Genomic DNA, 25567 nt, shown 5'->3' on the forward strand with positions numbered 1-25567 from the left:
CAACTTACATTTATAACAGTCTATTTTAAATTGAAAACAACTTAAGTTTGAACATATTTTAAAGCTCTACATTTTTACTCTTCCCCACCACACTTTTTATGTTTTTGATGCCACAACATCAAAAACATTTTACATGTTTTTATCTTGTGTATACCTTAATCAATAGTTATTTTTCCTTTTGTCTTTTAACCTTCATACTAGCCTCAAAAATGATTAATCAAATACCTTCTCCATATAGTCAACCTTATTGAGATATAAACTTTTATGTTTTCTTGTTACTAATAGCACCCTTTCTTTTCTGCTTAAAGAAGCCCTTTTAATATTTCTTATAAGACTGATCTAGTAATGATGAAATCCTTTAGCTTTTGCTTGTCTGGAAAACTCTTTATCCCTCCTTCAATTCTGAATGATAAGTTTGCCAAGTAAAGTATCCTTGGTTAAACTTTTTTTTCTTTCAGCACTTTGAACATATTGTGCCACTACCTCTGGCCTGCGAAGATCTTGATAAATCTGTGAGTCGCATGGGGGTTCCCTGATACATAACAAGTTGTTCTCTTCTTACTCTTTTTAAGATGTTCTCCTTGCTTTAACTTTTGACGTTTTTAATCATAATGTGTCTTGCTTTAGGTGTCTTTGGGTTTCTCTCATTTGGAAGTCTCTGAGCTGCCTGTATGTCTCTTTCCTTACCCCTGGTTAGGGAAGTTTTGGGCCATTATTTCTTCAGATAAGTTTTCTGGCCCTTTCTTTCTCTCTTTTCCTTTTTCCTCTCATTAAAGTTTGTTTAATGAGTCTCAAAATGCTGTGACAGATTTTTGGTCACTCTGTCCATTAAAAAGTACTGATTTTAAAAGCTGATAACTTAGAAACTGCCACACACAAAAACGGACACCTATACTGAGTATGTGAGTCTGCTTGATGTTGCCCCATAAGTACCATCAGCTGCCCTTGTCTCTTTTTTTAATTCTTTTTATTTTGCTGACTGGATGAGTTCCACTTCCCTGTCTTTGAGTTCACTGATCTTTTCTTCTGCTTCATCTTAGTCTGCTGCCGAATCCCTGTAGAGCATTTTTCAGTTCAGTTATTTTATTCTTCAGCTCTGTGACTTCTATTTGATACTTTCTTACATTTTCTACTTCCTTTGTTGAAGTTCTCACTGTGTTCAAAATGTATTCTTAATTTAATCTTCAACAGAGGCAAACTAAGATGGATTCTGGAAAATCTCTGTTCTCTATAAATTTATACTTAATGGATGGAAAAGTAACTCATTAACATAATACAAAGTATCACATTTTTAGAATTCCAAATAAGCAGTATAGTCACAAAATGCATTTAGTATTCAAAGGAAATGAGATAAAATATAATCTACAGTCTACCTATCATTACTCTGGGCTTAACATGTCCAGAACTGTGGTAAGTATTTTACATTACCTTATCCTCTTTAAATTGAATCCAACAACTACTCTATTATTGCTCTCATTATGTAGATATGGAACTGATGCTCGGACAGGTTAAGCAACTTCCCCAAAGTCACAGAGCTAAATATTTAAGTAGAAAAGCAGTTTGGAACACCCAGATTTTGAGTTTAACCACTAAATATACTGCTGCATCCTATTATAATCTTGTCACAGACTTTCAGTGAATTGCAGAACACTGCCACTAGGAGGTACTGTAGAAAGTTTCTAATCATCAAATTTTTCCACATATATTTATATATGTAAGCAACCACAATATCGAGAGGTGGAATAGAGAGTGCTACCAATCCTTCATCTGGCAAAGTACACTGTGTTCAGAGATATTTAGATTTGCTGAAGAAATTAGATTGGTGTCAAAATAAATCTGAGGGGAGAACTTTATGGACTAGAATGGTTCCAAAAAGCCCATGAATTTCTAAGTATCAATTCCTCCAGCATATATCAGATAATGAATCAAACTAGAAATTTTAAATCAAATTTTGATAAGAGGCTCCACATAACCTACTTGCTTGAAGACAAAAGAATCAAGAACAAATTCTTACTAACTGCAATACAGTGTAAGCAATGGAGAGCTGGAGACCAAACCAGGTGTCTACATAAAAGAAATGAATAAGTGAAAATGCATACTGTGCAATTATTAATAGTAATTAATACAAATATGGAAAAATTCTTAAAGTATACTGTTAAGTGAAAATGAGACAAAGAACAAGAGCTATAATGTACTATCATTACATAAATTAAAAATGCATACACACACAACACTTGAATATACTAAATAACAATGAAGTGTAAACTTTGAAATAGTTGATTTTGTTATGTGAATTTGACATAATTCACATAAAAATAAACAAAGAAAATAGAATTTTTTATTGTATGCACATGGACACCAGGCCAACCATTACTAAAGACTTAGACATCAGACTCAATTTTTCACCAAAATCAATACAAAAGACAAAAATATATAAAACCGTTAAAGGGCACTGGAGAACCACCAGTACAGGAAGATCCCAATGGGTATAATCCCTAAGAGAAAGGATGCTGAACAGGTGAACTCCACATTCACCCTTGGCTTTTTCTTTAAGGGTATGTGGATATTCACAGCATAGAGAAATAAAAAGTGGAAGTCCCAAATGGACTAAAGAGATTAAGGCTGGAGTCTGAGAAGGCCAAAGCATCTAGGATTTGAGGGCAGTACAGCTCAAACAGGAATATATCACATGGCGGTGAGCCAAAAAATCCACACATAATCTGCTGTAGAGAAGTTTATCAATCCTAAACTGTGTAAGCACAGGAAGTAATTTCAAAACCTAGCCCACAGCAACAGCTGAGATGCCAAAGAGCAGACACTTCAGCAGCTAGCTGCTTAGTTCTGGGAAGACAGGTTGAAATTCAAGGATAGGCTAGGTAGAACCACTCAGGGGTACACTTCAGACTTAAACTGACACCCCAAAAGCGGTACATTCTAGAAGACAAATCCGAAATATTGAATAGAATGGCACTAACAAAGTGTAAAACCAACTATCAATGGGGTTTAAATATCTGCTTGTTCATTTTATCTGGCTGCCAGAGGAGTATTGAATGTAGCCCCTGCCCTTATGGACCCTAAGAACTAGTCAAAGACAAGCAAGGAAATCAGTAGTTACAGAACTAGTACAAAGAAAGTACAGTAATGGAGGTTTGCCCAGAAACATTTAAGTACAGGATATAGATCTGGAAGTCATTATCATACAAGTATAAGGTAAAGGCACGAATATGAATGTGGTCACCAGGGGGAGAATATAGAATGAGAAGAATCTAAATATAATGTTAACCTCCATGTTTATGCCATTATTGGGAAAGGTCTAAGAAAAACTTCCTTATATTTGGAATAAATAGTTTCAATAAGATGTACTAGCAAAATTATCCTGGCTTCATGGACTGCCAATAAAAGGTAAAAGAATTTAGATAAATACAATGGTCCATTGTCAGGAAAACAGCATTTTTTTAAACAAACTCCAAAAGAAAAGAGTGCCAGGATCTAAAGTATTTCCTGAGAACGTGAACTATAGTAAGTATTTTTCAATTCGAGTGTTTTAATAGAAGCTCTCCTCCTAGTGAAGTCATCACTCAGCTGAGAAATATTGCCAGCATCAGGAGTTACTGCTGAAATAGACTTAGGAAGTTCAAGGACGGACTTCTGTGAATTCAGCCTCTCATAAGGCCTTGATTCAGCAAGGTGATACAAATATAATGGTAACAAATGGAATGAACCTTTATCCTTTTGCAAATAAAATATAAAATTATCTCCTTATTTAGCAAGCTATTAAGAGAAAAAGCATATTGCCTAAATCAAATAGCATTTGATTCCATGTTTTCTTGCTTAAAAAGTGAAGAAAATGAAAGTTGAATCCCTAAAAACAATCTGACATTTATAACATGTCCTAAAATACAAATTAATTCAAGTAAAGAAACTGTTTAAAGCTCTGTCACATTCTCTATATAATACCTCATGCTATATCTTTTCAAAATGCCCAGAAAAATGTGGCATACTATGTAAGTTCTTTAAGGACACAAACAGTAATTAGGTCCTTTTATATCCTCTACAGTGCCTAGCATTGAGAGTATGATGAATAAACATAACTTCTGCCTCAAAAAATAATTCAAAGACCATTACAATATGCTTATATTGTGTGCCTATGTATCTATACAAGCAAAACTTACGTAATTAATCTCTCTCTGCACCCCACCCATACTTCTGTCTGTCTTCAACTGCCCAAACCCAAACAATCCTCTGCAGTGCAACCCAAGTGTCCTAAGCCTTCTGCAGTACCCTCTAATGAAAGTCACCTTGCTCTGTAACAAATTCCTAACTGCACATGAGAGTGGTTGAGTGCCACACTCGGTGGTTGAGTGCCATCCTGAGAATCAAAGCGTCGCTGGTTCAATTCCCAGTCTGGGGCACATGCCTGGGTTGTAGGCCAAGTCCCCAGTATAGGGTACATGAGAGGCAAGCACACACTGATGTTTCTCTCCTCTCTTTCTCCTTCTCTTCCCCTCTCTCTGAAAATGAATACATAAAATCTTTAAAAATTAAAAAAAAAATGGGCAGAGAACCTGAACAGACTCCTCTCCCAAGAAGACATACAAATGTCCAACAGATATATGAAAAGATGTTCAACTTCACTAGCTATTAGGGACATGCAAATCAAAACTATGATGAGATACCACCTCACACCTGTTAGAATGGCTATTATCAACAAGACAGGTAATAATAAAGGTTGGAGAGGTTGTGGAGAAAAGGAACCCTCATTCACTGCTGGTGAGAATGTAAACTGTTACAGCCACTATGGAAAACAGTATGGAGGTTTCCCAAAAAATTAATAATGGAGTTACCATATGACCCAGCCATCCCTCTTTGTGGGTGTCTACATGAAAAACTCAAAAACGTTTATTCACAAAGATATATGCACCCCTATGTTCATTGCAGCATTATTCGCAGTGGCTAAGACATGGAGACAACCAGTGTCCTTCGACGGAGGACTGGATAAAGAAGATGTGGTACATATATACAACGGAATACTACTCAGCCATAAGAAAAGATGAAATACCATCATTTACAACAACATGAATGGACCTTGAGAATATTATGCTTAGCGAAATAAGTCAGAGAGAGCTAAGAACCATATGACTTCACTCATATGTGGGATATAAACCCGAAACTCATAGTCACAGACGACAGTGTGGTAGTTACCACAGGGAAGGGAGTGAGAGGTATTAAAGGGTAAAGGGGGCCAAATACATGGTGACAGAAGATGATCTGACTTTGGGTGGTGGGCACACAGTGCAGTCTACAGATCATGCAGCACAGAGAAGTACACCTGAAACCCACGTGATCTTGTTAACCAATGTCACCCCAGCAGTATACAAACAGGACACATCGTGACTGTGGGGTTTATCACAAAAAATGAAAGGCTGGTATAACCATTTTTAAATCAATCAATATAATCCACTATATTAACAGAATATAGGAGAAAAATCATATAATTATCTTAACCCATGTGCAGAGAAAAGCATTTAATGAAATTTAACACCTATTCATGATAAAAATGCTCAGCACACTAGAAACAAGAAAATTTCCTCAACCTGATAAAGGGAATTTTCATATTAGCCAAAGTAGAAGAATCCAAATATCCATCAATTGATGGATACATAAAATATAATCCATGCAATGTCATATCCTAAGCAATGAAAAGGAACAGTACACTGATACACACCACAATACAGATGACCCTACAAAACATTATGCTAAGTGAAAGAAATCAGTCACACCACCACATATTGTGTGATTCCATTTACATAAAATGTCAGAATAGACAAATTTATTAAACAAAGTAGATTAGTGGTTTCCTATAGCTGGGTCATTAAGGAAAAATGTGAAGTAACTGCTAATGAGTGTGAGGTTTCTTTTGGGAGTGATAAACATATTTCAGTATTGATTGGAGTGATGCTTGTACAACTCTGTGACTGTACTAAAAACCACTGAACTATATACTTTAAATGGATGAATTGGATGGTATTTAAAATGCATTTCAGTAAAGCTGTGACAAAGAAATGCATATGGCCCAAAATCTGAGGATTGGAAGAGGAAGGCACACTGAAGAGATATTTGTACTATGTGAATTACCACCACATATCACCTCCATTGCAGAAATTACTGAAACAGAAATGAAGTGACTTGGCTCTAAGACATAAATTTATAAAATATATACTGTATCCTTTTAAGAATCCTTTTAAGAAGCCAAAAATATCTAGGCTGAGACAGAGGTAGCTATAAAATTTCTCTAGCCCTGAACAATAATCTTATTTGAAAATTAATTATCTAGCTGTGAACAGGGAACAATATCTAATAATGATAAGAATAACAATAATCAGAATTAGCCTCATGATACAGCTGCAAACAGAATTCATAAGATGTGTCAGATACTGTAACATAATGACATGTATCATCTCCAATCCTCTCAACAATCATATAATGAAGATGAGAAAGTTGGGATTCAGAGACATTAAGTGACTTACCTATTCAGGAATCAGAGAGCAAAGCTGGGTGTGAACTTAAGACAACCTGTCTCTAAAAGATGTGATCTTATATCATACTATCTCCAATCTTCAAGAAGGAATAAAGCTTCAAACCAGACAAAAATAACAGAAGAGATTGGCCACAAATGTCCTAATATGGAATTTCAAAATTTTAAAGCTTAAAGGAACTTCAGAGAACATCTAGACAACCACCTCATTTTACCAATGAGACAACACTGACTTTGCAGTCTCTGATCAGCCTTGGCTATTTTCATTTCTACTGCTGTCTGGCCGCCAATAGACTTTTAGGCTGTCTGCTAGTCTTTCCCGGTAGGATCAGCACAAACCAAGCGAGGAATCACAGGAGACCTAAGTTTCAGGAAGTCATGGATTTGCTAAATAAACTCCCCAAAATTCATGTTTTTAGACTGTAATAACAATAAAAATAGATAAATGTCCCTGTTACTTGCCTCATATACAGAATTCTGGTTACACAGAATGTGCGACACTGATTTATTGCTACTTTGAACTCTTACCTTTGTGCTCACAAGAAACATGGTATAGAGGAACACAAGATGATGCCTTGCTACTGCCAGATGTTCAGTGTGCTGAAATGTGAAGATAATTGACCCCAGCAGGGTTACTTTGGCAGGGCTGAAAATAAAACACACTTTAAGTCAGTAAGCATTAAACATGATCTCTGTCTATATTCCTCAGAGCACTCTACAAAGTACTAATTTAATGAGTTATTAATAGATGTAACACAAAGATGAGTTCTGTGATGATACTTATAAAGTTACGGAAATACTAAGCTATATAAAATTAAATACCTGTCTTGACAGCATAAGGTATCAGACTTTAGAATGTTCATACATACTGTGACTCTTTGATAAAGTACATTTCTATATGCAATATGTCTGAAACACAGTTGATTACAAAACACTTTTTCACAAAGGATCTGAAAGTCCCATGTTCCACAGCGTAATTTGGGAAAAGTAGATTAGTCCTGAAAAACCTTACAGTGCTAAGCAGGCTCCTTGGGTGGGACGGGAGAAGGAAAAGAAAGCCCTGATTCCTATTTTCTCATTTCCATTGTGTAAATATTCCCACCACAACCAACTTCAGGCTGCTGTGTAAAACAGAGAGAAGTTATACACATAAAACAGTATGAGCTAACTCCAGCACATTACTTAACTCCAGCACAGAATATTTGCATTAGGTCGTATCTTAGTAAATTAATGCTGAACGTTGAAAGTCTGTAAGATGTTAGTCTATAAGTATGAAGCACTACTTTCATGTCATGTATTTGCCATGCATTTAAAGCATCTCTCAGTAACAGATCATTATCTAGCTCTTTATGATTACAACTGTAAAAAGATAAACTCTTAGAATGCCACATTGCAAAATATGGCATTTAAAAGCCCCTACAAGCATTTTATGGAAAAATAAGTTATTAATTTCATTATTATAAGCTAAGAATTGAGTTCAAAACAGGGTTAGGTCTGGGCAACAGGAGTTTGGACTTTGCTTAACAATGATCAGGCAGCATTCCTGTTTTGGAAAAGTAGTCTAAATTTTTGACTGTGTATTTTCATTGATAAAAAAGTAAGATACTCCCTAAAATATGTTTATCAATTAATTTATAAAGTATATGCATGGACAACTGTATTATAAAATGTACACCAAATTGATATTTTAACAGGGTGAGATAAAAGTCAAATGAAATTGGGTTTGTCTTAATGTCATTTTGCTACTCTGTGTTTCTAGCAGTTTTGTTTCGGTGCCATACTGCCTCTTCACAGGCATCCTCTTAGCCAACACACATCCATTCTGGATTGGGTTCTCCTAGAGCATAAATCCAGAGACAATGAATATGATAAACAATAAACTGGGGCAGGGGATTCGAAAAGGGCTAGGATTTAGGAAGAAGTCGGTGAGATTGGTTAGGAAGATCAGAAAGCATTTAGAAAATTCTTATAGTCCCGGTGAAACTACTAAATAAACTATCTGCTTCCAAAACACACTGGCGGAACAGGCATGGGTAACAGTTATAGGCACTCCCATTCCAAAAGGGACAAAACAGAAGAAAGTGGTCACCAGTCCTACACAATTTCAAAATCCAGCAGGGCAAATTCCATTAGGTTTTGAGGCCTGGGAATAATCCTCTATGGCTTAAGGCTGTGTCCTCTGAGTCTGCAGTTCCAACCTCTGCACTCCTGGCTCTGGCCTTTGAACCTCTGACTACAGCCTGTGTGCCTGGCCTCAGGCCTCTAGGCCCATAGCTCTCACCTTAAAGTCATTCTTCCTTTTCCTTAAAGGGTAGCACATGTTTGCAGCTGAACAGTTTTATCAGCCTGTTTCCTGCCTGTAGAATTTTGGGAGTCTGACAGCATTCTTTTATTTCATCTTATCTCTGTCCCTTTCAGTCCAAGATGGCAATGTTTCTAGTGATATAACATTTTCAAAGACCTTGTGGGTCTCTGGTGTATGACACAGGGACCCATGTCATTAGTCAAAAATGCCCTTCACAGATCCTTTCTGGATAATCCCTTCTCATCCTGGTCTCTGCCCTGATAGCTGAATGGGTCCATGTATCATATGCCTAATGGCTTTAAACGCTAGCAGAAACTGTCCAGCAACACCCCTGACTTTCTTTCCACAGCAGGGTTTCTTAAGAATGAGTCTCCTCATTTTAGCATCTTTTGCAATCTAGACTGGCTGAGAACTTCCTAAATCATCAAGTTTCAGTTTCCTTACTTAGCAGTTATTCCTTCAATTCAAACCTTTCCTCTCACACTTTATTATAAGCAGCGAGGAAAAACCAGTCCACACTTCAACACTTGGCTTCTAAATTTCTTCAGCTAAATATCCAAGTTCATTGCTTACAAGTTATGCTTTCCACAGTTCAGCTAAGGTTTCTGCCACTGAAACTGAATCATCTCTACAGTTTCTAATATCATGTTCCCCATTTCCTTCTGAGCCCTCACCAGCACCTCTAACATTCATATTTCTACCAACATTCTGTTTATGAAAATACGTGTATTCTCTAAAACCAAATAGGCTTTCTCTGCTGTGCAAAAGTATTTGGTAATAGATATGAAAACTTAAATATATACACACATACACAAAATATCATACTAGACAAAAATCATAATTGCCTGACAACTTGTCGATCATTCATTCATCTAATATTTATTGAGGGTCTACTATGTGGTAGGTGCTTGGGACACAAAAGCAATCAAAAAAGACAAAAATCCCTGTCCTTGGCCTCTTGTATTCTTTGACGTGTGGGGGAAGTCAAAGGGAGAGGAGAATAAACACAATGAATAAGTAAATAATACAATATGATAAACACTATACAAAGGAAAGAATAATAGAAGGCAATGTTCCAATTGTAAGCGGGAGAGATCTCACTGAGAAGGTGAGCTTTGAGAAAATACTTTGAGCAAAGTAGTTAGGGAGGTAGCTCCCTGAGAAAAAAGATTCTAGGCAAAGAGAAAAGCTAGCATTAAACCAAACCACACCCGGCGTTTTCCAGAATAGAGTGCAGTGGACAAGGGAGTAAGAGGTGAAGTCAAAGCAGATTGGGTGCAGGGGAGAGCCATCCTGGAGGGTCATGTGGGGGGAGTCACTGCAAGGTTTTGAACAGAGGAGAAATGCACTTCGACTTCAGTTTTAAAGTCCCAAGAAATGGCTTATAAAAGATGTTTTCAAGGAGAAAAATTTCCCCTTAATTACACTAATGCCTTATTTATAACTTACTATCAACCAAAGCCTTCTTTGTTCTATTTCTAAACCACCTCATTCAAGCTTTAAGAAGCACTTTCCAAGTTAAATATGCTGGAATTTGTTGGTTCTCAAACATATACTTCACCATCCATACTACTTCTCAACCCTCCTTTTTAATCCATTCTAATGAGCTTATTTTCACATGAAGTCTTTGCTTGCCTTACTTATTATTGCTGCTATTCCCTAAGTCTTTTTCTTCTTGAATTGTGGAAATAGTAACTATACTTCTCTGTTTCATTTTCAGGTACATCAGGGATACATGTGTGACTTACTTAGTATTGGGACAGTGTCTTTATAGAACATCTAACAATCAGATTTCCTTGTGTGGACACAAAAGGTAGTTTGCATTGAACAAATATAGGGTGGGTTATTTCCTCTAATCTTGTTATATACTATTAAGTTTAACTTTCATTTTTAAAGCAACTAATAAGGGCTTTATGACAATGTATTGATTTGTTCTCATAAGGTTGACATTTTACTAAAAGAACTATGTAAATCTGAAATCTGGGTGGTTTCATTAATGAAAATGCCAAGAGACTGCAAGTGAGATTCATTTCCATCCAGAGAAGTCTGTGCCTATGTAATTCTCTCTCCATAAATTCATACTCTTCCCACAATTCTCTAACAATCTAGATGTTTTTGTTTTCCTAAGGGGAAGAACCCAAAGATAAATAAATCAATATGTACTTTTAAAATGACATTTGAGAGACCAGACTTTTTGAAAGAATAAAGTTTCCTGGTCTTTCTTCCCCATTATTGTTACTATTTATTTTTTTCACCTATATTTCATCCACACTTAGAATCCACAAAATGTTTTTAAAAAGAAATTTGCTGAAATCTAAGGACAAAAAGCCAGGTCTTAGCAAAGTTAACAACAACTCACTAGGACATCTTCAGCCATTCATCACCTTGTGGTCTCCAACTTCCTTTTACCAACTGCTCAAAATTCGTGATTACGCTACCACCTGCCCCTAAAAATAAGAAAATAAAACAAAAATATTTAGCTAAGTTTTCTAGAGAAAATATTTCTCTAGAACAAACAAAGCCATAATATTATCTCCTGACTTACAATCACAAGAGGATCCCCAAAATATAATTAAGCAAAAATATAATTTGGGGAAGAAGAAAAAAAGTTGCCTAGTACATTTCCGGTACTGACACTATTGCGGCTCTTCCCTTTCACCATCATGGTGGCTGTCTATTACACTGCAATTAGGGTTAAAACTGGGTCCTCAGGCACAGAGATGTAGCTAGAGGTTTGTTGCAAATAAACCTCTAGCTACCTGGCAAATAAAATTCTGTGCTTTATCATTTCTTTTCCCGATACTAGTTATGGTTAAACACAGTAAAACAAGAGACTGGAGAAATCTGTTCAATTCCTACATACAAAAGAACTCAACAATAAACGTAAGTAATGCAAAGTAGACATGAACCTATATTCAATCATATTTGCCACTTTCAGTTATTCTGAATTAAAAAACAGAGCAATTTTTTTTACGTGCACCATATAATTTCTGTAAACTTGTTTTATTTATGATGGCACCACACCTTAATTAATTATGAATCCCTCTGGTTCTGGGGTTGCTAATAAAACCAATCATAAAAATTTTATATTGTAAAACAGTTGGCATCAAAATAATGGCTAATGGCTGATACCCGTGAAAAGTGCTGGTTTTGAATTAACTTTACTAGCTAACAGAGACAAAGCTCCCATCCCCCGAAAAGACTGTTATAAGAGTATGTGGTCCCCATTAAGGTAACTAGAGAATTGTTCAGTAGTCGCAGCACACCAATAACAATAGTTTTGAACACACACTGGTAATATTACCTCGGGCCCATCCAATAGCTATCATGACTATCCAGCCATTTTTGTAATAGCTATTAGCATGTGTGACTCCACCTACTATTTTCCAAGTTCTGGTCACTTCCTTCATTCCTGCAGCCAAGAGTTGAACAGGTAGGAAAGAATAGCCCTGGGAAACTAGGTCATATGGGCAAAAAAAAATAATATACCTGAAATTAAAATTTAAATATTTTAATATATAAATAGAATCAAAACATAAATTAAAATATAGCATGTCAGCAATAACAATTTGGCAAAATTCAACAAACATATAAATATAAACTCCACATAAACATAGCATTTGATTCCAAGAACACCACAGATTGGGTAGAGTCAGTTTTTTTAAAAAATAACATGAAGCACATATAATAATCTGCCAAAAAGTCATGATCAGAGGGGAATTTAATCCTGTTTGGACTACTGAATACTCTATTTATGCAAAAAGCATTTACTGGGTTTCTAATTTGTGCCTATTCTCTTCTAGAAGCTAAGTGCTGAGTCCACTAAAAAAATACAGCAAATATATAATCACTTCTCTAGCTACAGTGCCGCTTTTCTCCTCTGGGAAAAGGCATTAGAAAAGGGCCCTTGGTACCCGAGCAAGGGCTGCATTTCCACCCCACTACCATCTTTACCTGTGCCCCTTGGTGCAGTACATAAACCACGACCTACACAATGAAAGGTCATGTGCTCAAGGAGACAGATTGGTGTTAAGGGAAAACACATTTTCACACAGCTGAAAGAATACAAAGCTTGTTCTTCAATTCAGTTGAGTAAGATTAAGTTTTAACCAATTAAAGCGTGATACTAGTTTAAGAATAATTCACTCCTCCTCAGATGAATTATTTTTTGAGGCTTCATTTGTTCTAAGCATCTGTTCAAACAGTTTAGCAGTAGTGTTAAATTGGAAAACACTCTACTCCCCCTATCCCCCGTTCCTAAAAATACTCTCTAGCTGACAATTGTGTGCTTAAAGCAGAACGTATCTTCTTTCTAATGGAGAGATATGGAATACACTGTATGAAAGAAGTATTATATTTCTTCTAAAAGAAGTTGTTAATCTTACTGCAGTTCATGATTCATAAAGTAGGAATTCCTGAAAGTATGCATGGAATATGAAATCTACGTGCCAAAATGCTGCTTCAGAGACCCAATACAAGATGCAGTGGTTTGTTCAGCCTGAGGCACTCTTTCCCCTTTATTTCCACCTTCCAATCCCTTCTTATTCTTCAACGTCCCACTCTAATAGTACTACATACACTGACTCTGGGAGTTTTATTTCGTCTTAGTTTGTTTTATTTAATATTCTCAGTTCAGACTAAACAAATTCTAATGGCTCTGTACAACTAAAACAATTGGTTCCTATGCCTAAACACAGATTGCTCTTAATACATTTTTCTTTATAATATACAGGGTGGGGCAAAAGTAGGTTTACAGTTGTTCATATGGAAAATACAATAATCAATAAACAATAATACAAGAATAAACTGTGCCTTGCATACTCACAACTGTAAACTGAAGTTTGCCACACCCTGTATAAAAGCTGCAATGCTCATAATAAATTATAATAGACTTTAGAGAGCAGGAATAATTCATCTTGTTTTCCCCTCACCTAAACTCAGCGTGATGAAAAGTAGTCCTGAATTAAATAATTTATTAATAGTTAATCTTGAGGCAAAATAAAAAATATATCAAATCAAAGAATCAGTTGATAATTTAAAAGCTTGAGAGAAAGAAATAAGTTACTTACAAGTAGTAAAAAGCTTTTGAAAATGACTGGCATGATTTAAAAATTTTACATGTTCATGTGATATTTTGTAAGACTCTATATACTTCTCTCTTTAACTATAGAATAAATTTCCAAGAAATCAGTTAGAGATTACGGGGGGAAATGAGTGACACTTAAGTAAGCAATTTTAAAATGTATTTTTAAATAAAATTAAAATATTTTGGTATACCCTGTAGATCAGATTAAGAAAGGGGGATGATATCAAAACTAAAACACTCAAATAAAGAACAAAAACATAAATACAAGTGACCCAATTTTCATTCTGTACACTGAGACTATCTTCAACGAGTTAAAAACCTGTACTTTTACGAGGGCAATCCTGGACTTTTTATATTCAACTATGTAACATTATGATATACAATCTAAAATATTGATTGTTGCTATTTTTAATGAATAAGTCTTTATTCCATTTAATCCGATATCTCTAAAGTATACCTACAATAAGCTAACATTTAAAACAGGAAACAGTTCTTGTTTCAAGTGTTAAATAGTCAGAGGACAAAAGAAAAACTGCTCAGTAAACATATCAGACTAATAATGGCTGCTCAACCATTCCAGCTCTATAACACAAGGTAGTTTTTAAAAATTTCTTTAATAAATCACTCAACCAATACTCATTAAGCAACACTGTCCCTCCTCCTGTAAAAAGTATCATTTCACCTTGAACTAAAATTGCCACATCTAAGGAACTTTTAACTTGTAAAGTGCCTTTAGAAAACATCAGAAAAGAAGAAAGGGAACATTCTAAACAAGAAATGGAACAAGAAGGCAATTGATTCTCATCCATTTTTTTTCTCATCCATTTTAAGTCAACTAGGTTAATAAAGCACGAAAACGACAAAGAATAGTGCTAAGTAATAAAAGTTAGTCTAAAACAGAATACAAACAGGATGCTAAGCCACTGACAAATGAAAGCGAAACCAGTTTAAATAGGAAAGATGAAAGTAGAAATTCGGTTAGTACCAAGAGCTGAGGAGAGAGAAACTTCCCTCAGTCAGTCACTGAGAACTCTGTTTTCACTCTATTAATTCCACTCCTATATCAAAGACAGTATTACTTAACTAAGCCAAAACTGAACTATAAAGCAAATACAGTTCACATTAGCCCCATATGACACCTTTGTTCTCTTACTACTAACATATTAATAACTTGATACGATTTGAAAAAGACTACTGAATGATAGTCTTATAAAACTATACCTTTTCTTATGTTTTTCCTCATAAAAATGCAGTCTCAATTATGCAAATGTACAATATATAAGAGATACTTGAAGTTTAAGGAAAACAAACAGGGACACAAAAATCAATACACAGAAAAATTACAACATATTTATTTCCCCCAGAAACAGTTTTGAAAAGAAAAATCCTGACAGCATACACTAGCTTCCAAACAGTTATTTCCCTCTGCCAGTAGATGGTGCTCATCTCAAGATGTGAGCACTATGAGCAATTGTACTAAAGATGACCTTTCCAGTAAGTGCATCCACAGAATCCCCTAGTTTAGCTGGCTAGAGTTTAGAGTAAATTCCAAACATCATTTTTTCTCTCAAATTAAAATCAAATCAAGCAAAGATTATAATATGTCCTCAACATTAAAACCATAAAAATAGTAAAATATACTGTGTTTTCAAGCAAGTATCATTCTTTTATATTTAAGGGTCTGGGAGAACAAAGACATCTGCATTTCCAGAATCCAAAGCAATCTACTGCATAAGCATAGACTAAAGAACTAGATACCACAGCTTTGAATCCTGGCTCCAATTACCGGGTATCTGAGACACCTTCGGCAAGTTATTTAACCCTTCTTGCCTTAGTAACCTCATTTGTTAAATGAGAATAAAATAGTACCTACCTTACAGGGTTCTTAAAAGGTTTAAGAGAGATAATATTTGTAAAGTGCTTAGAAAACTGGGACATAGTAAATACATGAGTGGTTGCTGTTGTTGTTATTTTTGAATGACCACTAAAACTAGAACCATTAAAAATGCCCATCAGCAGAACAACAAAACATGGACATAAATATAATGAGTTATAAAGCAGTGAGAGGGAATGTACTATAGCTGCATGCAAGAACACAGATGAATCTTACTAACAGTGTTCACTGAAGAAAACAAGTTCTCATAGGACTCATGATTAAATGTAAAAAATGAATACAAAGAATTTAGCTGATATGGTAATAACTCGAAAAATATTAGTTATCACATTTATTATTCTACTCCTAATAGTTTCCACTGCCTCAGGTGCCCACTATTAATTTTTCCCATTGCTACTATTTATAACATTTCCTTTTAAGACTAGTTACATAGTCATTTAAAAATTATCAAGGTAAAAATAAACTTTAAGTGTTGCTAACATGCTACATGTTTCACTATGATTTTTTAATCAAAAACATAGTTGTTTGCTTTAGATATAACAGTCTCACTGGAATTATACCATTTTTTTAAATTTGATGGTCAATCCTCTGAAGGATAACTGAATTTGATTTGCAAGAATCCAAAGCAATTTCTACTAACATTTTTTCTTCAGTTCAAAACTAAATTCAAAATAAATTAATGTTAAATCTCATAAGGCTCAGAAAAATCCAACAGAATATGAAAAGAACAATTATATATGAATCATAATCACTTGGACTTAGGTGTAGTTGGTCACATTCTTGATTATTATCCTGTAGTGTGTCTGTGTGAATGGGTAGGTTCACAAGATAAACTGCTTGGGGCCAAATACTTGATGCTCTTTGATATTTGAAATGCCTCCACTAAAGATACATTAAAACAATGATAACAATAACCGCCTCTGGGACAGGATAATGGAGAAGAGGGTAAGAAAGAGACATACTTTGGGGATTGACTTCCTTTGCACATGCATTAACTTTTAAGAACATAAAATATATATTTTTAATTCCATTTACTAATAATTTACAAAACAATGGTTTAAATGTCTAATAGTTCACCATAATGGCAGCTTACCAGATTGAAGATGCTAGCAACACATTAGTGTTGTTTGCAAGAAACCTCAAAGGAGGCTCTGCAAGCAGTACACAGGATAAAATTCCTCCACCAAAACAGTGGAGCATAGCAGTAAACCAACTTGAAACAGGATTCTTCCATGCCACCGCCACTGCTCCTGAAATAGCAAAGTAAAAATGTGATCTGAGAAAGCTATATATTAAACAAGTCCCAAGGTACCAGTGGCACTAAAGAAATAGGAACTTCTTAATTTCATAATTTTCAAGAATGTATCATTATTCATAGTTGTAACAATTACAATCATAAACCATATCTCTTGTTCTTCAAATCAAGACTAAAACCATTCTGTTAAGCCCTGGCCAGTGTGGCTCAATTGGTTGGAGCACCATCTCACGGAGAGAAAGGGTGCAGTTTCAAATCCCAGTCAGAGCACATGCCTGGGTTGTGGGTTTGGAACTCAGTCAAGGGCATGTGGGAAAAGCAACCAATCCATGTTTCTCTCTCACCTCGATGTTTCACTCCCTCTGCTCCCTTCCCCCTCTCTAAAATCAATAAGCATGTCCTTGGGTGAGGAGTGAAAAAAAATACTCTGTTAAGACATGGATGATTTGGGACAACTTTAAAACACTCCATTCAAGCTCTTATTGCCAGTTTCCTAGTAGCAGATTATTATAAACAGTCTTCCCACCTACTGCTTCCTTTCATCTCCAACCCTATTGCAAGTACTCCTAGTTGATATGTTAAAAATACATAGTAAGAAAAACTTATAATCTTAAGTAATTTAAAACTTAAAGCTGAAATAAACTAAGCTTTCAAAATGACAGGCTAAAAATAGAATAAAGTAAGCCCAAAAGCAAAGAGTTGATGAGGACAGACATTTACATCATCACAAAATGTCTCCTAAAAGATTACTTATTAATTACAGGGAAATAATAACTTTGGAGCGAAGAAGCCTTCCAAACATCAGTGCAAACAAATGACATCAAGTGACTCCTGATATAATGCACTGAGAACACATTATTACTTCTGTGGTGTTTCTACCAAAAATGTGTAACTCAACTAATCTAATCAGATACACCTAAATTGAGAGCTATTGGGGGGGGGGGGAACACCTACCCTATATTTATGATGTCTAAGTCAAGAAACACAACAGGCTGATGAAATGTTCCAGAATAAATGACACTGAAGAGACAACAACTAATGCGATGCATGTCTTACTTAGATCATATCATGGAATATTTTAGGTCTCTTCAAAGGTCCTTTTGAACAACTGATGAAATCTAAACATGAATTGTGGCTTAGACAGTAGCACTGTACCAATACTAAACTTCCTGATTTTGATAACTCTACTGTGGTTCTTAAAATTAACATACTTAAGTAATTAGAAGTAACAGCAAAATTCCTTCAATTTACACTCAAGTGGTTCTCAAAAATTAATATGCAAAAATAAAAACAATCAGAGAATGCTAAAGTACAAACTTCTAGTTATAAGATGAGTAAGTTCCGAGGATCTAATGTACAGCATAGCAACTGTAGTCAGTGACACTGTATTGTATACTTGTAACTTTCTAAGAGAGTAGAAATTGTTTTGTGGTATCAACAAACTCACAAAAAAAAGGTAACTATGCGAGGTGAGGGATGTGCTAATTAACTTGATCATGGCAATCACTTCACATTGTACACTTTACATACACTTTTGCAATTACACCTCAATAGAACTGGGGAAAAGTAAATAGATGGTGCTAACTATAAGTACGCTGACCCTTGAACAACATGGGTTTAAACTGCTTGGGTCCACTTATACATGGATTTTCTTTAATAAATATACTGGAAGGGTGGTGTATGTCTCAATAAATATACTGGAAATTTTTTTTATCTTTGCAACGAACAATTTGAAAAAACTTGCAGGCAGACCACATAGCCTAGAAATATAAAAAAAAAATAAAGTTATGTATGTCATGAATTCATGTAATATACATATAATATACAAATTATGTGTTAATCCACTGTTTATGTTATCAGTAAAGCTTCCAATCAACAGTAGGCTATTAGTAGTTAATTTGGGGTGGGAAGTTACAAGATACACAGATTTTCAAGTGGGAGGGATGTCCACATCCCTAATCCCCACTTTGTTCAAGTGTCACCTGCAGCTGATGAATGTGGGTAGAGTATATGGGAGTACCTTGACCTATTCTGGCAACTTTTCTCTAACTTTGAAATTATCAAAGGGAAAAGCACCAAAATATAAATAAATAAATAAGCTAAACAAAGAGAAACAGAAGTGATTTATAAAAATAAAAGCAAAAATTAACTAAATATATGCTAAAATAAAAAGATAAAGATTGGAAATAAGTAAAACCAACCAAAAGCTGTTATTGAAAAAGACCAATAAAGCAGATCATTACACTGCAATGCAGAATGTTAAAAAAAGAAATAATATTAGAGAGTTTTTTAATTAAAAGAAAACAACATGTATTTAATCTAACAAAGTTGAAAATATGTTGAAAATGGACAACTTTCTAAGAAACTATAAATTAGCAAAAACCTGAACATACAAATAGCTATGGGAAAAAACTACAGAGCAGTCAAAGATCAATCTAAAGAAAACTGCTACTCAAATAAATTAATTGGAAATAACTGGAAAACATTTACCAAATAGTTTTGGACTATTCATTTTTATACCATATAGCCATTATAGAGTTTAGCGAAGGAGAAAAACTTTCTATTAAACAACATTATCCAATATCAAAAATTATAAAGGAAAAAAAGAGAGAATGAGAGGAAGGAGGAAGGGAGTCAGGGAGGAAGGAAGGAAAGAAAAAGAGAGAGAGAGAGGAAGATAAACAGACATATACTATAAACTGGAACATAATCAACAAAAGAAAAAAGCAAACAAAATATATCCAGAGACATTGAAATTAAGAACAATCTAACAATAGCCAGAGGGGAGGGAGGAGGTGACAATAGGGGGAAGGGTTTTCAGGAACTACTATAAAGGACACGTGGACAAAACCAAGGGGGAGGGTGGAAGCAAGGGAGGGAGGTGCACTTGCCTGGGGTGGAGAGAAGTAATAGGGGGAAAATGAAGACAACTGTAATTGAACAATAAAATAATTTTTTAAAAAGATATATACTGTAATTCTAATTTATGAGTATAATGCATAAATACATTAATAAGAAATTGACATCAGTAGTTTCTGAAGGAGAATAAATCATCACCATGTAGACTTTATCCCAAGAATTTAATGAAGGTTCAATATTCAGAAATTCATTAAAATCATTCACTATATTAAATTATGATGATCACTCCTTTAGTCAGACGGTAAAAGGTCACCCCCCCAAAAAATCAACATTCCTAATTTTAAAAAAAATAAACTAATAATTTAACAAAAGAAAGAAAAGTACTTAACTTGAATAAAGCCAAAGGAAAGATTTAGAAATTTGACTTAATCAAAATTTAAATTTTCTATATGAGAAGAACCAAGATGGCAGCGTAGATGGACACACTGCGCCTCCTCGCACAACCAGAACTGACAGAAAATCAAACAGCAAGGAAGTCCGACACCAAGGAAATAAAAAATAAACATTCATCCAGACCGGTAGGAGGGGCGGAGACGGGCACCTGGGTGGAGAGGACTCGCGTGGCCGTGGCGGGACCGAGACTGGCGGAGTGTGGGACGAATGGGGCAGGAGTCTGACCACAAGCAGACCCTGAGGCCCCACATTCGCACAGATAAACCAAGAGGGCCAGACTCAGAGTGGCGGAGAGCGGGGCAGGCAGAGCGGCGGGTAGCACCCCGTGGCCCCACATTCACACACAGATAAACTGGACAAACAGCGGGAAGTGAAGCAGAATGCGCAACCCAGGGCTCCAGCTCGGGGAAATAAAGCCTCAAACCTCTGATTGAAAACGCCCGTGGGGGTTGGGGTGGCAGCAGGAGAGACTCCCAGCCTCACAAGAGAGGTCGTTGGGGAGACCCACAGGAGCCTAGAGCGTGCACAGGCCCACCCACTCGGGAACCAGCACCAGAGGGGCCCAGTTTGATTGTGGGTAGCGGAGTGAAAGATTGGAGTCCGGTGGAAAGTGGAGCGGACGCCATTGCTCCCTCTCAGCCCCTCCCCCACATACAGCGTCACAGCGCAGCGACCAGCATTACCCCGCCCTGGTTAACACCTAAGGCTCCGCCCCTTAAAGTAACAGACGTGCCAAGACAAAAAAAAAAAAAAAAAAAAGACCCAAATGACAGAACACTTCAAAGCTCCAGAAAAAATACAACTAAGCAGGGAACAGATAACCAACCTATCAGATGCACAGTTCAAAACACTGGTTATCAAGACGCTCACAGAATTGATTGAATTTGTTCGAAAACCAGATGAAAAAATGAAGCCTATGCTAAGAGAAACAAAGGAAAATGTACAGGGAACCAATAGTGATGCGAAGGAAACTGGGACTCAAATCAACAGTGTGGACCAGAAAGAAGAAAGAAACATCCAACCAGAAAAGAATGAAGCAACAAGAATTCGGAAAAAGGAGGAGAGGCTTAGGAACCTCCAGGACATCTTGAAACGTTCCAACATCCTAATTATAGGGGTGCCAGAAGGAGAAGAGGAAGAACAAAAAATTGAAACCTTATTTGAACAAATAATGAAGGAGAACTTCCCTAATCTGGCAAAGGAAATAGACTTCCAGGAAGTCCAGGAAGCTCAGAGAGTCCCAAAGAAGCTGGACCCCAGGAGGAACACACCAAGGCACATCATAATTACATTACCCAAGATGAAACAGAAGGAGAGAATCTTAGAAGCAGCAAGAAAAAAGGAGACAGTTACCTACAAAGGACTTCCCATAAGGCTGTCAGCTGATTTCTCCAAAGAGACCTTACAGGCAAGAAGGGGCTGGCAAGAAGTATTCCAAGTCATGAAAGGCAAGGACCTACATCCAAGATTACTGTATCCAGCAAAGCTATTATTTAGAATGGAAGGGAAGATAAAGTGCTTCTCAGATAAGGTCAAGTTAAAGGAGTTCATCATCACCAAGCCCTTATTATATGAAATGTTAAAGGGACTTACCTAAGAAAAAGAAGATAAAAAATATGAACAGTAAAAATGACAGCAAACTCACAGTTATTAATGACCACACCTAAAACAAAACCAAGAGCAAACTAGGCAAACAACTAGAACAGGAACAGAACCATAGAGATGGAGATCACATGGAGGGTTGTCCATAAGGGAGTGGGAGGGGGAGAGGGGGGGAAAGGTACAGAGAATAAGTAGCATAGATGATAGGTGGAAAATAGACAGGGGGAGGGTAAGAATAGTGTAGGAAATGTAAAAGCCAAAGAACTTATAAGTATGACCCATGGACATGAACTATAGGGGGGGAATGTGGGAGGGAGGGGGTGGGCAGGATGGAGTGGAGTGGGGGGGGGAATGGGACAACTGTAATAGCATAATCAATAAATATATTTTAAAAAAATTTCTCTATCACAAAAGAGTTGAATAAAATGTTTTTCATCCTACTTAAGACAAATTCTAACAAATCAACAGAAAAAGAAAACAAACAATAGAAAAATGAGCTAATCAGAAAGCAATGACTTGCAAAAACATATAAATGACTACTAAATATACAAATAAAAAAATCTTCAACTCATTTGTAATCGAGGGAAAACAAAATAGGACAAGATGTTATTTCATACACACTAGGTAAAAAAAATTATAGCTGAATATTAATAAATTGGCAAAGGTATGGAGAAATTCATATATCCCTGTGAGAGTATAAACAAGTAAAGGCATTTTGAAGAACAATTTGGAAGTATCAATTAAATTTTTATTCAATTGCACTTCACTTTCAATATTATTTTGTGTCCGTTTCAGGTGCACAGCGTACTGATTAGACAATCATGTACGTTACAAAATGTTCCCCCCAGTAGTCCCAATACCCAACTATCACCATAGTTATTGCAATATTACTGACTATATTCTCTATGCTGTATTTTACATCCCTGTTCCTATTTTTTAACTGCCAATTTTTACTTCTTCATCCCCTCACCTTTCACCCAGTCCCCTAACACCCTTGCCCTCTGATAACCACCAATCCACTCCTGCTCCACATATAAGTGAAATCACGTGATACTTGTCTTTCTTAGACTGACTTATTTCACTTAGTAGAATACCTTCTAGGTCCACACATGCTATTGCAAATGGTAAGATTTCACTGTTTTATGACCAAGTAATATTCCATTCTAGATTATGTCCCACCACGTTTGTATCCACTCATCTGCTGACAGGCACTTGGGTTGCTTCTACGTCATGGCTTTTGTAAATAATGCTGCAATGAACATAGGGGTACATATGGTCTTTCAAATTAGTGTTTTGTGTTTCTTCATATATACAACCAGAAGTGGAATCACTGAGTCATATGGCAATTCAATTTTTAATTTAATGAACCTACATTCTATTTTCCAAGTGGTTGCAACATCTGCATCCCCAACCAACAGTTCATGAGAAATCCCTTTTCTCCGTATCCACACCCTCACCAACACTTGCCACTTGTGGGTATTTTTTTAAAGATTTTATTTATTTATTTATTTTTAGGGAGAGGGAAAGGGAGAGAAACATCAATGTATGGTTGCCTCTTGCACACTCCCCACTGTGGACCTGGCCAGAAACCCAGGCATATGCCCTAACTGGGGATCGAACCATCAACCCTTTCATTCGCAGGCTGGTGCCCAATTCATTGAGCCACACCAGCCAGGGCAGTTTGTGGATTTACTGATGATAGCAATTCTGACAGGTGTGAGGTGACATCTCAGCAGTTTTAATTTGCATTCTTGATGTTAGTGATGTTGAGCATCTTTTCATATGTCTCTTGGCCATCTGTATGTCCTCCGTATGTTCTATTCCGGTCCTCTGCCCATCTTTTAATGGGATTGCTGGTTTGTTTGTTTTTCTTGGTGTTGAATAGTATGAGTTTTTTATAAATTTTGGATAGTAAGCCCATTTCAGATGTATTATTGGCAAATCTCTTATTCAGTGAGTTGTCTTTTCATTTTTATTTATTTATTTATTTATTTATAGAGAGGAGAAGGGAGGGAGAAAGAAAGGTGAGAAACATCAATGTGAAAGAGAAGCATTGATAATTTGCCTCTCATAAGCGCCACAACCAAGGACCAAACCTACAACCTAGGCATGTGCCCTGACTGGGAATCAAACCTGCAACCTTTTGCTTTGTGGTATGACACCCAACCAAGCTACACTGGTCAGTGCTTGCCTTTCCATTTTGTTGATGGCTTCCTTTGAGGTGCAAATCTTTTAGTTTGATGAAGTCCTATTTGCTTATTTCTTCTTTTGTATCCCTTGCCTAAAGAGATATATCAAAGAAAAATATTGCTAAGAAAAACATGAAGAGGTTTTACACCTACATTTTCTTCTATGAGTTGTATGGTTTTGTCTTACATTTAAGTATGTAAATCCATTTTGAGTTTATTCTTGCATATAATGTAAGAAAGTGATCTAGTTTCACTTTTGTTGCATGTATCTGTACAATTTTCCGAGCAACATTTATTGAATAGATTTTCTTTACCCCATTGTATGTTCTTGCCTCTTCTGTCACATATTAATTGATGGAACGGGCATGGGTTTATTGCTGGGTCTCCGCTCTGTGACACTGATCTATGTGTTTTAATGCCATTACCATGCTACTTTGACTACTATGGCCTTGTAGTATAGTTTGTTATCAGGTGGTATGGTAACTCCAAATCTGTTCAAGAGGCTATTCAGGGTCTTTTATTGATGCATATACATTTTTTGATTATTTGTTCTAATTCTGTGAAATACACCATTGGCATTTTGATAGGAATTGTGTTGACTCTCTAGATTGCTTTGGGTAGTATGGGTATTTAATGTTAATTCTTCCTATTCATGTGCACAACATATGCTTTCATTTGTATCTTCTGCAATTTCTTTCTTCAATACCTTGTAATTTTCCAACTACAGGTCTTTTACATCCTTGATTAAATTTATTCCTAGGGGTTAATGTAATTGTGAATGGGATTACTTCCTTAGTCTCCAACTGTGATAATTCAGCACTGGTATATAAAAATGAAACTGATATGTGAATACAAATCCTGTATCCTGCTACTTTATTTAATTCATTTATCAGTTCCAGCAGGCTTGGGTGGAATCTTTAGTGTATTCTATATACAGGATCATGTCATCTGCAAATAATGACAATTTTACTTCTTCCTTTCCAATTTGGATGCCTTTCATTTCTTCTTGTTGGTTTGATTGCTGTGGGTAGGACTTTGAGTACTATGTTGAATAAGAGTGGTGAAAGCGAACAATCCTGTCTTGCTCCTGATCTTAAGGGAAACACTTTTAGTTTTTCCCCGTTGAGTATGTTGGCTGTGGGTGTGTCATATGTGGGCTTTACTAAGTTGAGGTATGTTCCTTCTATTTCCACTTTGCTGAGTTTTTATTATAATTGGCACTGAGTATTGTCAAATGATTTTTCTCCATATATTCATATAATCATGATTTTTATCCTTAATTCTATGTGATGTATCACAGTAATTGATTTGCAGATATTATACCAATCTTGCATCCCAGTATAAATCTCCCTTGATCATGGTGTATGATCTTTTTAATGTATTGCTGGA

General features: G+C 36.0%; 1 protein-coding gene across 2 annotated transcripts in view; it reads right to left on the minus strand.

The window, feature by feature from the left end:
• TMEM38B (transmembrane protein 38B) overlaps nucleotides 1-25567 on the minus strand; it is a 48887-nt gene that overhangs the window by 10003 nt on the left and 13317 nt on the right. The window contains exons 2-5 of one of the 2 annotated variants that reach the window (XM_045195263.3): nucleotides 16914-17070; nucleotides 12221-12297; nucleotides 11200-11287; nucleotides 7064-7181 (exon numbers count right to left, since the gene is read on the minus strand). In XM_045195263.3, the coding sequence (XP_045051198.1) occupies nucleotides 7064-7181; nucleotides 11200-11287; nucleotides 12221-12297; nucleotides 16914-17070 (440 nt within the window). Of the gene's footprint in view, nucleotides 1-7063; nucleotides 7182-11199; nucleotides 11288-12144; nucleotides 12330-16913; nucleotides 17071-25567 lie in introns of both variants that reach the window. The other variant, XM_045195262.2, reaches the window with a different exon arrangement.

Source organism: Desmodus rotundus, chromosome 1 (genome assembly GCF_022682495.2).
Source record: "Desmodus rotundus isolate HL8 chromosome 1, HLdesRot8A.1, whole genome shotgun sequence".
NCBI lineage: Eukaryota > Metazoa > Chordata > Mammalia > Chiroptera > Phyllostomidae > Desmodus > Desmodus rotundus.